This window comes from Aspergillus campestris, assembly GCF_002847485.1.
Source record: "Aspergillus campestris IBT 28561 chromosome Unknown P168scaffold_10, whole genome shotgun sequence".
Lineage (NCBI taxonomy): Eukaryota > Fungi > Ascomycota > Eurotiomycetes > Eurotiales > Aspergillaceae > Aspergillus > Aspergillus campestris.
Window position 1 is genome coordinate 872,048 of NW_020194345.1, and position 12,882 is coordinate 884,929.

General features: G+C 56.9%; 3 protein-coding genes across 3 annotated transcripts; 2 read left to right on the forward strand and 1 right to left on the reverse strand.

The window, feature by feature from the left end:
* Positions 1-1,684: 1,684 nt before the first annotated feature.
* eaf1 (MYB and HSA domain protein) lies at positions 1,685-6,602 on the forward strand (the record flags this gene model as incomplete). The annotated part of the gene is made up of 7 exons (XM_024840386.1): positions 1,685-1,728; positions 1,828-1,971; positions 2,191-2,452; positions 2,503-2,983; positions 3,049-5,109; positions 5,181-5,338; positions 5,403-6,602. 7 exons carry the CDS (start codon positions 1,685-1,687, stop codon positions 6,600-6,602), a joined length of 4,350 nt encoding a protein of 1,449 aa, XP_024690738.1.
* An 857-nt stretch (positions 6,603-7,459) lies between these two features.
* Positions 7,460-9,374, forward strand: spp2 (spliceosome ATPase-activating subunit SPP2; the record flags this gene model as incomplete). Its single annotated transcript, XM_024839016.1, has 2 exons — positions 7,460-9,206; positions 9,371-9,374. The coding sequence occupies exons 1-2, from the start codon at positions 7,591-7,593 to the stop codon at positions 9,372-9,374; spliced, it is 1,620 nt and encodes a 539-aa protein (XP_024690739.1). The 5' UTR covers positions 7,460-7,590.
* Positions 9,375-9,693: 319 nt separating this feature from the next.
* On the reverse strand, positions 9,694-12,827 carry P168DRAFT_257274 (U3 snoRNA-associated protein UTP13; the record flags this gene model as incomplete). Its single annotated transcript, XM_024834548.1, has 3 exons — positions 9,694-12,519; positions 12,572-12,599; positions 12,654-12,827. The coding sequence occupies 3 exons, from the start codon at positions 12,825-12,827 to the stop codon at positions 9,809-9,811; spliced, it is 2,913 nt and encodes a 970-aa protein (XP_024690740.1). The 3' UTR covers positions 9,694-9,808.
* Between the last annotated feature and the right edge of the window lie 55 nt (positions 12,828-12,882).

Genomic DNA, 12,882 nt, shown 5'->3' on the forward strand with positions numbered 1-12,882 from the left:
CTATCTCTATCGAAATATGAAGAGAATCAAGAGAAGGGGGGGGGAGGGGGGAGAGGGGGTGGGGTTGGATTGATAGATGGATTGATGGGATGAAAATTGCAGGCGTATATGATGATTTGGTGGTCACAGATTGAACTTGTGGTGGGTTTGTCTGGTGGGGGATTTCCTGCCTGTTGATTGGCGGAGAGGGTGGGCGGTGTGTGGTTTTGAATTTTTTTGATTTTCTGCCCGTTGACTCATCAATCCAGCATGGAGTATGGAGTATATCATTCTTATATTTATCTATCTGTCTGTCTATCTGTTTATATGAGCTAGGTATATGAAGGTTACCAGATATCTTGATGATGATTTGTTTGATTGAGAAGAGAGTTACCTCACTGGTCCAGTCAGTTTAAGGTACTACCTCCAAGCTAGTGAAGTATATATCCATCCTATCTCGTTGTAGGAGACACAACAAACGTCCTATATTTATTGTAGTATACTATATTTCCACCCAGATCTCTTCCCTGTTGTTATTGTATCTTTCTACTCATGGTCATAAGCCAGTGAGTTCCAGAGAAAGTTGAAAGAGAGAGAGAGCTATCGGAATCGCTTCGATCTCTCAAAATTAATTGGTGTGAAGCTCTGTGAACCTGAATAGAGAAGTATAGAAGTATAGAAGTATAGAAGCATAGAAGCATGGAAGCATAGAAGCATAGAAGTATAGAGTATAGGTCTGCATTAGGTATGGACCATAACCCTAAAGGTTCGAGTACTCCGTAGTTGGAGTATATGAATAGGGAGCCTGAGGCATCGTGGAACGCTTCATGTATGATCGTAGAATGTCCTTCAAGGTTCAATTTCACATGCATAATTCTTCAAAGCCGTATAGATGAATATTGGGTATTCCGAAGTAGTACTGGATATAGTTGATATAATTATAGTTGATATCTATAGTTGATATCTATAATCTATAGTCGATATCTAGTTGTATATATAGTCGACAGTTGATATACTCTGTCCGTCATACCTACCTCCCCACCTAGATAGAATACTGTCAGACTAGTCTAAGTGATCCAAGTGATCTACGTGATATTTATGAAATTATTCACCTACAAGTACTTATCTTAAGATGCAATGGTCAAAATTCGATGGTGCAGCCTGAGGTGTCCACCTACCGGATGCGGCCGTGCCAATGGGGCACCCGCGGGATACCGTACGAATACCGTATGAATACCGTCCGGTATCTGTGGTTGACCCCCCAAATCCCCCTCCGGATGCATTCCATCCCTCATTCCTGGACGGACATACCTTGATACAATACACTCCATTACCGACCACCTTTTCTTTCTTCCCCTTTGACTCTCTTTCTCCCTGTTTTCCCCCCTCTCTTACTTTACCATTTCTCTCTCTCTAACTCACCCTCTAACGGACTTCTTTACTTCCCTTTCTTACTCTCTCTTCCTCACTAATCTTTCCCCCCCCCGACCGAGAAAAAATCCCTTCAATTCATCCACCCCCAAAATACCCGTCCGTGAATCGCTTCCTCTATCCACACTGCCCCCTCTTCCCCCCCCGTTTATCATCCATTCCCCATCCTTTTTATCATTTTAGAGCGATTTTTCCGGTCTGGATGACTTCGCTCTATCCACTCCCTTAATTTTTAGCGCGTGAATCGGATGCGGTGTTCCCGAATTAGAACTCGATGCTCCGGGACGAGCTCCTTAGGTCTAAGAAAGATGAGATCTCGTATGTTATTATTTTTTCCTTTTTTAATGTTCTCCACCGACTCAACTTATGGTTTCACCCCCCGGCAATATCGTGGTGTCGCTGATGACAATTGTTCAGACGTTGCTTGTTGTCGCGGAAGCGCAAATTGAGTGAGCTTTACTATGCGACCGTGGGCGTCGCGACCGCGACCGAGTCCGCGGTCTCCCCGTCCGTATACCATCAAAAGGAACAGGCCTTTTTGGACGCCAACGATCTCCAAAAGTATGTTTCTTCTTATTTTATTTATCCATTTCTTTCATTTCTTTCTTTATTCTCTCGTTCCTTGTTTTTTTTTTTTTTTTTTTTTTTTTACAGTTCACCTGTCGCGTGGATGAAACGTATTTTCTTGATGTCTACCTATCTATATATGATAGGTTGATATGTTCATGTTGATATATCGATATACATCTCTTCCCTTACCTGTACTGACTCCCTCCCCAGAGGTCGCTACTTCAATGATGCCTCTCTGCCACCACTGCCCACCTATCTGGTCTCGCCCCCCAAGGAGGAGAGCGCCTCGGCGGTCGAATCCGCCGCCAAAGCTCAAGATGCTGCCCCAATTAGTCCCCCATTGGCGGTAGACACGGCCCATGCCTCTCCCGCTGGCGTGGACGGGCAGAGACCAGCGGTGCAGGTGCCCCCGGGCTCATCGCCGGCGGGAAAGCCAGAGGTTGGAGCCCCCCCAAACTGGCGCTTGGGGTCGGTTCGGATGGTGTCCAAGGACGGGACCTTCCCACCCCGATCGCTACCCAGACAATCCCGTGTCCGTCGGGGGAGCAGAAGTCCATCCCCTCCGTCCCGGAAACCCCCAGGAGTAGCCAGGGCCAGGACTGGGCCGACCTTGCGGGCTCGCCCGGGCAGACGAAGCCCCCCCCCGCCGGGGTCGTTGCGTCAGACCTGACTCCCGGTCAGAAGAAGCAGGATATGCGCCCATCGCTCGTCCTGGGACGGGCGGTCCAGGGACCCGACCAGCCCTTGTCGCCCGTCTCGTCGGCCGGTCCTTATTCCAACAACACCCCGGTTCCCGTCGCGGCGTCCCCGGATACCAGTCCGGTAGAGGAGGGCGCCGATGCTGCGAGGAAGTCGGCGCCGACCCCAAAGCCCGAGGAACCAATCCAAGTCCCGCCCGGGTTGGTCCCCTCGACGCCGGATGAGCAACTGCAGCTGGAGGCCGCGCAGTCCCTGCAGCACCGCACGCTGACGGCCAGCAACACCATTGGGGACGCGGCGGCAAGTGGCCCCATCACCAACGAAGTCATCGACGAGAACGTCGGCCGACCCGTAACGAGTCCCCCCCAGCCGCCGCGACCGCCGCCGCCGACGCGGCCCCGCCCCTGGAGCCCAAGACGTCCGACGGCGTGGTGCCCACCCCCGAGGAATCCAAGAGACCCCCGGCCCCAGACGCGCGGGACACGGTCCCGTCGGCGGTCAAGACAGAGCAGCAGCCCCCGGCGCCAGCCCCGGAGATCCCCACGCAGAAGAAGGCCACACCGCCCGGATCCATCCCCACCGAGCGGATGACCACCCGGGTGTCCTCGGGCGCGATCCGGCACAAATCGATCTCGGAGATCCTTGGAGAAAGCCCCCGGCAGACCTCCCCACACGGGGACAAGCCGACCGTCATGTCGCCGTCCCCGTCGGCCTCGGCGCCCGACTCGCCGGCCAAGATGCGGTTCAAGGACCGGAAGGCGCGCGAAAAGGACCGCAGCAAGCTCTCGGCCGTCGTCTTCCCGAAGCAGCCGCCGCCCGAGAAGGCGGACTCGGTGGAACTGGTGCACCAGCAGGCTGGTGACGTTGCGCGCCTGAACGAGGAGCACGATTATCTGTTCACCCTGTTCCAGAACAAAGCCTGTTCCCCGCCGCGCGGGACCCATCTGAGCACGCTGCTGGCGTCGGCTCACAAGACGCTGACCACGGCCAACCACCTGCTGGAGTACCAGGAGCAGATGGATTGCCGTACGCTGCGGCGCATCTACTCGCTCCAGAATGCCAACCGGTGGCCGTTGCGCCAGTTGAAGCGGTCGCTCGAGCCCCCCCGCCAGGCCACGCACTGGGACGCCCTGCTGGACCACATGAAGTGGATGCGCACCGATTTCCGGGAGGAGCGCAAGTGGAAGATCGCCGCCGCCAAGAGTTGCGCGGAATGGTGCGCCGAGTATGTGCACAGCGACCCGGAGCACCGGGCCCTGCTGCGCGTGCCGGTCCGCACGCCGTCCCCGCCGGCGCCGGCGCGGAAGAAGACGGAGCCCCATGCGAACATGATGTCGCCCCCGGAGGAGACTAGCGACGAGATGATGCCGGGGGTCATTTCCCATGCGACGCCCGACCTGGTGCCCTCGACCGAGGAGGACTCGGTCAGCGACGGGTACCATGAGGAGCTCCGTCCCGACCTGGGGGACACCGTGGCTCCCGCGGCGATCTTCTCTCTCGGCTCGGATGAATTCACCTTCTCGCTTGACATGACCCCGGCCGCGCAGAAGCTCTTGGACGAGTTGCCCATCTACGAGCCCGTCCAGCTTGCCCCGGAGACCAACCTCCCCGCCTTCAAGCAGCCGCCGGATGCGGTGTGGAAGACGGAGATCCTCCCCGTCTCCAAATATGCGGCCGGCAAGATCACGTTCCACGACAACGAACCGCCGCGGAAGCGCAGCCGGTACGACTATTCGTCCTATCAAAATGGGCCTGAGCACCGGTTGATCGACCTGCCGGCCGAGCAGACCAACGTGGCCCTGTTTCGACCCGAGAACAAGCACATTCGCGACCGGATCCATCCGGGACACTCCTTCCGACCTCCTACCGAATACCCTATGCCCTCGGTGGGATTCTTCGAGTCGCGGCAGTCATCCCAGTGGACGTACGGGGAAGATGACGAGCTCCGTCGTCTCGTTAAGGATTATTCCTACAATTGGTCTCTCATCTCCAGTTGCCTCTCCCCCGCCTCGCAGTTCACGTCGGGCGCGGAGCGACGGACCCCCTGGGAATGCTTTGAACGCTGGATCAGCCTTGAAGGACTCCCTGCTGATATGTCCAAGACCCAATATTTCCGAGCATACCACCAGCGACTTGAGACGGCCCAACGTACCGTGCTGGCCCAACAGCAGCAGCAGCAACAACAACAGCAACAACAGCAGCAGCAACAGCAACAGCAGCAGCAACAGCAACAGCAAGGGCAGCAGCAAACGCCGCAGCAGCAAGCGCAGCAAGGCACCAACAACGCCCAGTCCCTCCCACCGGTCCGTCGACGAACGACGCAGCCGGTCCGTGTGGATCGCAAGAGGGCCTCCAAGCATCTGGCGTTGCTCGATGCCATGCGGAAACTGGCTAAGAAGCGTGAGACTATGCTTCAGAAACAACAGCATGGTAAGTAGACGACTCCCTTTGTCCGCTGATCTATGGGGGCCCGGTGTATTAATCATGGATTTTCCCATTAGCTTCCCACCTGGCGTCCCTGAGAAAGGTCAACGAGACTAACCAGCCCAAACCGCCCATCTCCACCCCCGCTGAATTCAGCCGCATGAAGTACGAACGCGAGCTGAAGCTGCAGGAGCGGCAAGAGCAGTACCGGCAGCAGATGATCGCGCAGCAACGAGTAAGCCTTTCCTTTCCCCTTCCCGCGTGGCTCCTCGACATTAGCGGACTGACAATCTCTATAGGCCAATCTTGCCGCGCAACGTGCCGGTCAACTGCCCAACCAGCAGCAGGCGGTCATGAATGCCCCGCCCGGACGGATTCCGAACGGGTTGCCTCACTCCTCGGGAACTCCCGGTCTTCCCGGCAACAACCCCAATGGGATGCCCAACGGATTGCCCAATGGGATGCCGCCGGGGGTTGGTGTGAACCAGAGCCGCCCTCAGCTGCAAGGGATGCCTGGACCGACCAGTGGGCCCATGGGAACAGCGCAGATGTCGATGAAGGTGATGCCTCATTCCGGGATGCAGCAGAATCCGGGGGCGCGGCCTCCGGCAATGCCCATGCAGACGTCTCCCGACAACGCTCGGATCATCCGGGAAGCCAACCGTCTGCAAGAGCAACAGCGGATGTTGCAATCCCGGCAACAGCAGCAGCAACACACGCACCACCAGCCACACCAGCCGCAGCCGCAGCAGTCGCAGCCGCACCAGCACCATCAGCAACACCAGCCATCGCAGACCCCGGCCCAGCCGGCGCAACCTCCGTTCCACAACCAGCAGCAATTTGTCCCCCAGGGATCGCATTCGCCGAACTTGAACATGTCAAATGTGAGCAACAGCCCCAACACGCCCGCCATGATGGCGGCTCTCCAGGCGAGCGGGGGCATGCAGAGCCCGTCGTTCCACCACTCGACGCCGCAAAGCGTGTCCACGCCGTCGCCTCGCATGGGCCAACCGAACCTGTTGTCGAACGGGGTGGTGCCGCAGATCAGCAACATCCAGAACCAGATCCAGCGCAACAACCCCAACATGCCCCCGGAACAGGTGACCAAGCTGGCGACGGACCGGCTGCACCAATACCAGCAGCAGCGCATGTCGCAGGTGGCCATGACCGCCGCCGCGGGCAACCTGGGTGGGGTTCAGGCCAACTATCAGATTCCGCACGATGGGAACTTCCAGTCCCCTCCGCCCGGGATCAACGGTGGCCCGGGGATGCAAGTGCCTCCCGCGCAAGGATTCTCCCCGATGATGCGCGTGCCCCAGCCGACACCGCAAAATCGGGCGGGCGTGACGAGTTCTCCGGCCGTGAACGGCGCCGTCCCTCAACCGAGCCGGAGTGCGACGCCACAAACTCAACGCAGTGGGAGTGCTCAAGCTGGGCAGATGCCGGGGTCGAGCAAGAGCCCCAATCCGCCCAAGGCTCAGACTGCTGCGGGGAGCTGAGCGTTGCAGTTGCAAGTTGCAAGATGCTGTGGGACCTTCTCTGCTCTCGGCTTCCTCCACCGGTTATTACCCTTCTTCTGTACATATTCATTCCCCTCCCCTTTTACTCCTTGACTCTACACTACCTACCCTTCCATCTACCTACCTACCTTCTACAAACCCTTCTATCCGTTGCTCTCTCTTTCCCCATCCCTCCTCCACCTTTACCTCTCCTGTGACGGCCGTACCTTACGATGAAAGTCACATTTACCCTCGATCCCCTTCTCTTTTCCTTATTTCTCCTTTTCTTTCTTTACTTTTATTGACATGCTGTATTGGCATGGGTCGGATTTACCCGAGATGCGCTGGCTGCATGGACGTGATACCAGTGCTCTACTTCGGGATTGGGTTTTTTTTCTTCTTTTTTCTACTTTCAACATTCACGCATTTTCTTTTATTGTACCACATGTATTGATAGGACGCATTTAACAAAAAGGTACAGGGAAGTACTTTTGGAAGGCGGGGTTGGAATGGATGAGTTCCAAGAGCGATCAATGACTATGATTGTACGATTAGTTTTTTTTTTTCTTTTTCTTTTTATTTTTATTTTTTCTTTCATTTACACTCTCCCTGCCTGACTGGCGAGGGAACAGAGAACAAAAATACATTAATAATGAACCACACATCTATACTTGAAGACGTTGATTTGAATTGCATACATATTGTAAGATCGGATATAAATGTACTGCCTCAGGCAGGTATCTTTAATCAGCTCTAGGCGGTGAGTTTTCTCCCGCCATTCCACACCGCCCGGACCGCCATCGAGTAATTTGATCATCAATCAAATGATCCATCCAAGTACTTCCTCTCCAGCGAACTGCTTTACTATCTCAACAACGATGGACGCCCTGATTGCTATTCTCCCATAAATGGACCAAGAAAGCTCTCAACACTCCGTGTGATTTCCCCTTCTTCCCACCACTCAAACACAAAAAAAACGCCCCACACGATGTCATCCCAGCAGCAGCAGCCGCGCGACGGCGCATCAAACCCCCCAACCAAACCGATCTCCATGGCCCTGGGCAGCAAAGGCAAAGCCGCCTCGGAAGCACCGAACGGCGCACCAAAAAAGACAGCCTTCAGCTTCCAGAGCAGTAGCAGAAGCGGCAGCAACACGCCGACGCCACGAGCGCCCGAACGAACACTTGCCCGCCGCCCGCATCACGGCCTCCACGGCGGCGACTCCGACGATGATAATGATGACGAGGCGGCGCCCGTTCACCAGGAGGTCACGGGGTTTGACACCATGACGGGTACTGCCATCGCGGCCGACAATTCACATGAGAAACAGCCGCTGGTTATCCCCGTGTCTAGCAACAATAACTGGCGCGATCGTCCCGGTGTGAACCTTGCACGGCCGAAGGGAAAGAAGAATTTGCTTCCGAGGGAGGTGCAGGCTATGCAGGAGGCGCAGAGGAGGGGGGCTGCGAATGCTGGTAGTGGTGGGGATGTCGAGACGGAGGGGCCGAGTATGTCGTATGGGCTGAGTCTCGCGCAGCCTACGGCGGGGCAGGAGGGTGACGAGTCTGGGGATCGCTTGATGACGGACGCAGAACCCGTTGACAGGGAGACACCGCAAGCAGCGAGGAAACCGCTCACGCAGGATGAGGTGGCGCTGCAGGCGCTGATTCGCGAGACTCAAGGCGATGCGGGGGACGCCCGTCGATCGGATCTGGTGATCGAGTCTACTGCTGGCGCCGACGGCCGATACGACGAGACGACGTCGTTCAAGGCAGATGTTGCAGCGCGACCCGAGCCAGCGTCTTTAGACCAATACAACGCTATCCCCGTCGAGGATTTCGGCGCTGCCTTGCTGCGCGGGATGGGCTGGAAGGAAGGCCAAGCGGTCGGACGCGGCAAGTACGGCAGCAACAACGCCAAAGCGGTGGGAGCCCCAAAGGTTCCTGAGCGACGGCCTGGGTTCCTGGGCATCGGAGCTAAGGATGCGTCTGGGGGTAAGGGGGCGGAGGCGGAGCTTGGGGCTTGGGGGAGGGCGGCTATGCGCAAGGGGTCGAGGAAGTCTGGGAAGGAGGGCGAGCCGAATACCGAGGGCGTCTATATGCCTGTTATGATGCGGAATTCGAAAACGGGCGAGATCATCACGGAGGAGGAGTTATCGGCTCTGCAGAAGGACTCGAAGACGAAGAAAACCGACGATGACGAGTGGAAGGAACGACGGGATCGGAATCTTGAAAAGAGTGGCCGTGATCGAGACCGCGACTCCCGACGACGCCGAGACGACGACTACGACGATCGTTCAGAGAAAAAATCATCCCGACGAGACAGGAGCCGCTCATCCAGTGACCGGCATTCCCGACGACGGAAGTACGACGACGACGACGACGATAGATACTACCGAGATCGAGATGATAAAGATCGCGAGCGCCGTCGCGAGCGAGACCGTGACAGCGACAGGGACAGAGACAGGAGCCACCGCTACCGAGACGATGACCGGTACAGTAGTTCGCGACACTCGTCGAAAGAGTCGAGTAGGCACGGACGAGATCGAGAGCGGGATCGGGATCGTGGCAGTGACCGTGATCGTGACTCTCATCGGCGACGGAGGTATGATGATAGGTGATTCGTTATTTACAGTCACCCGGGGTAGATGTGTTTGAAGGTTTAGTTGATACCATGTCATGATAGGGCTGTTTGATTCCAGGCTTGGAGGATAATATTAACTATATTGCTTGTAAATTGGATAACTATGAGATGATGATTTTGGATAGATAGAGTGTCTAGCTCAAGATATGATTTCCAGGCTTTGATCTCATTTAAGCTTGAAGAGCTACTGTAGTAGCTTCAAGAGAGTAGTAGTAGAACTTCAGACAAGCTTGACTTTTCTATATACAGGCTACTTCCACCCCATCTAAGAACGGAGAAAGAAAAGATACAAGAATAAATAAAATAAATAAAATAGAGCAATTGGATGCAAATGCAAAATAAAATAGTAATATGAATAAATAAATACCCCCATCAAACAGCGCCGTGATATCACAAAAAGAGTAAAAAAAAAAAAAAGACAAGACAAGACCAACAACACATTTTACCCACACACAACCCCGTTGGATCTATCTATACATGTTCTCGTTTATTCTTTTGTTTTTCCCTTCTTTATATTCTTTTGCTTTCCCTTTTTTTGTTTTTATTTTGATGGTTGCAGATGTCTACACACCCAACATGAGGACGTCCTGCTCATGCTCCGGTACGTTGTCATCGTCGTGACTGGCGTCCTTCAACCCGTCTAGACCGACGCCGCCGCTCATTTCGCCGAGGACCCACTCGACGAGGTAGCTTTCGTCGGCGAGCTCCTCGATACGGCGGTAGTGGCGCTCCGTGTAGGAGGACAAGGCAATGAGGATATCCTTCATGCCGGCTGCAGTGCGGCGGCCGGTAGAGCTGCGGGCCATGCTGGAGGTGGCGAGTTCGATGAAGGTGGACGCGGGGTAGGAGCGGAAGAGGGCGAACAGGATGCGCTGGGAGACGGGGGCGGTGCGGGCGTTGGTGTTCCAGTCGCGCAGGCGGAGGAGGAGGGTGCGGAGGTTTTCGGGGTCGAGGGTCTGGAGGACCTGGTCGATGGAGGGGTCGCCTGTGAGGCTGTTGGCTCGCTCGCTCTTCTGCGCTTCTGTGGCGTGCGGGTCGTCCGCGGCGTCGACGGCTGCTTGGAAGAGGGAGAGGAGGCGGCCGGGGTGGTTGAGCTGGAGAGCGAGCGTGATGGCTTCGCGGTAGGCGCCGGCCCGGATGTAGTTCTCGAGCTGCTGGTCTTGCTCGATGCGCGCGGTGTTCGCGCTGACGGTTGCCGTGTAGGTCGCGGACGTGGTGTCCGTCCAGAAGGTGACGGTGGAGTCGGCGGATCCGGAGGCGAGGGCGTACGGGCAGGAGGTCTTGAAGGTGGATGGGGAGACTGCGTCATCGCGTTTGCCGGATGGGGTTGGGCTCGCGAGGGCCCAGACGCGGTCGGAGTGGTTGTCGAGCGTGGTCTCGAGCTCGCCGGTGTAAGGCGACCAGATCTTCACGAGGCCGTCTGCGGCGGCGGATGCCACCATGGGACGGGCTTGGGACGCGGCGTGGGCGAAGGCGGCGCGGCCCTCCTCGTCGTCGTCCTCGCCGGTGCCGGACAGGTCCGGAGGGGGCAGCCACAGCACCTTGAGGACGCTGTTCGTGTGGCCCTCGAAGGTGAGGAGACAGCTGTAGTCGGAGAGACTCCAGAGTTTGATGGTCTTGTCACCTGAGCCGGTTACGATCATGCCTCGGCTGGTGCTGGTGCGGGTGTCGTTGGTGATGGACGGGGTGCCGCGCGGGGAGAAGCGCGCGGACCAGACGCCTCTCTTGTGGCCGCGGAGCACACCGACGGTGGTGCCGTCCTCGGCCGACCAGATCTTCACCGTCCGGTCCTGGGAGGCGCTGGCGAACAAGGTGTTGCCCGGGCTGACGTCCAGAGCGTTGATGTCTTTCTCGTGGGCCTTGCGCGTGAAGATGGCCTTGGGGTGGTGCGGTTGCGAGGAAGCGAGCGGTGCGAGTTTGCCGAGATCCCAGCGCTTGATGGTCCGGTCCTGGGAGCCGGTGATCAGGAATGCCGGCGGGTGATTGACCGGATCGCGGCGGGCGGGCGTGTCGGCGGGCGGGGGTTCGCGGGGGAAGCTGAGGGCACCAAGGGTCTCTGCGTGACCCGTCAACACTGCGAAGCACGTATAGGACGATGACTTCGGGTCGAGCCGCCAGAGACGGGCGGTGTTGTCCTTTGCGCCGGTGGCCAGCCAGTGACCGGACCAGTCCACGTCGATACAGATGATGATATCGTCGTGACCCTCCAGATAGGTCACGTCGGCGCCGAAATAATCCTGTTGTCCCTGGGACGGCCGGTCTTTGGACGGCCCCACTGATACGACCCGAATCGCCTCCGTGTTGCTGGCCAGAGCCAGCATTGACCGATCAGGCCCGACGTAGGCCAGGTCGATGATATCGTCGTCATTTCCAGAAATACGTCTGATGACCGGCAGGGGGTCCAATCGCGACCCAGGCTTATAACCGGACAGGGAATCGAGGGAGTGGAGCCGGATGGTTTGGTCGGCATGCACAGTCATCGCAAAGTCCAAACCGGGGGTATACTGGATGGCCATCACGGCCTCATATTCAGGGGCAGGCTCTTGGTCCTCGGTGACCTCGCCTCCACGGTTGCAGTCCCAGACGCGCAGCTTGCCATTTTCACCGCCGACGACACACAGTCCACTGTCACCCACGAAAGCCGCCGCCTCCACGCTCTCAAGGACGGGAATCACGCGGCGGGTCTTGAATGTCCGGACATCCCACACAATGACGGTCCTATCTCTGCCGGCAGAGATCAGCGCATTCTCTGACGGCGAGTACGACAGACTCCGGACCACCGAGACGTGAGAGTCCAGGGACGCGATCGGTTTCCTCTTGTTCAAATCCCACACGCGCACTTTACCTTCCTCACTTCCCGACGCCAGCCGGAACCCTCCAATTGTGCTTCCCGAGGTGGTGAGATCACCCATCTCCTCATCGTCGTCGATTTTCTTCGATTTCTTCTTCTTGGACGACGCTGCCGCATCGTCATCTTGGATATGCACCTGGAAAAAGCACAGCGCCGAGATGACGCCGCGGTGTCCATGGAAGGTATGTGTGACGTAGCCGCCCCGGATATCCCAGATCTTCACCGAGCCATCTGCCGCACCGGTCGCCAGGAGCGTGCTGGTCGGATCGATGGCGGTGGTCACCACGGGTGCCACGTGCGGCTTCAAGGTCCGCACAAGTTTCGCATCAATGGTTCGGGAAACGTCGTCGAAAGGTGTCAGGGAGTAGATTTGCATGGACAATGATCGCGAACAGACCACCACGTGTGAAGCCGACGGCGTAACTATGAATTCGTCAGATAAAGCACGACTGATCCTGAAACCGTCTTTACTTACTCGCCAAGCTGGTGATGATCTCGCCATCCTAGAGATCCCGTTAGCGACAACGAGTTTTGACACCACTAGGGCCGAATCTTACCCCTTCCAGGCTGGCAAGTTGATCGCCCGTCTCCAAATCCACAACCAGCGCATCCTCACCCACACAGGTGACCAGAATGCGGCCACTCGCATCCAGCGCCGTACTTCCTCCGGTGTAGATGGGACGGAGGGTCCGCGACGCCTCAAAGGTCGTCTTCACCACGGCTTTCGACATGATTCGCACGAGGTTCCAGTGATGTCAGTAGATAAACAACTACTGCGCCATCACA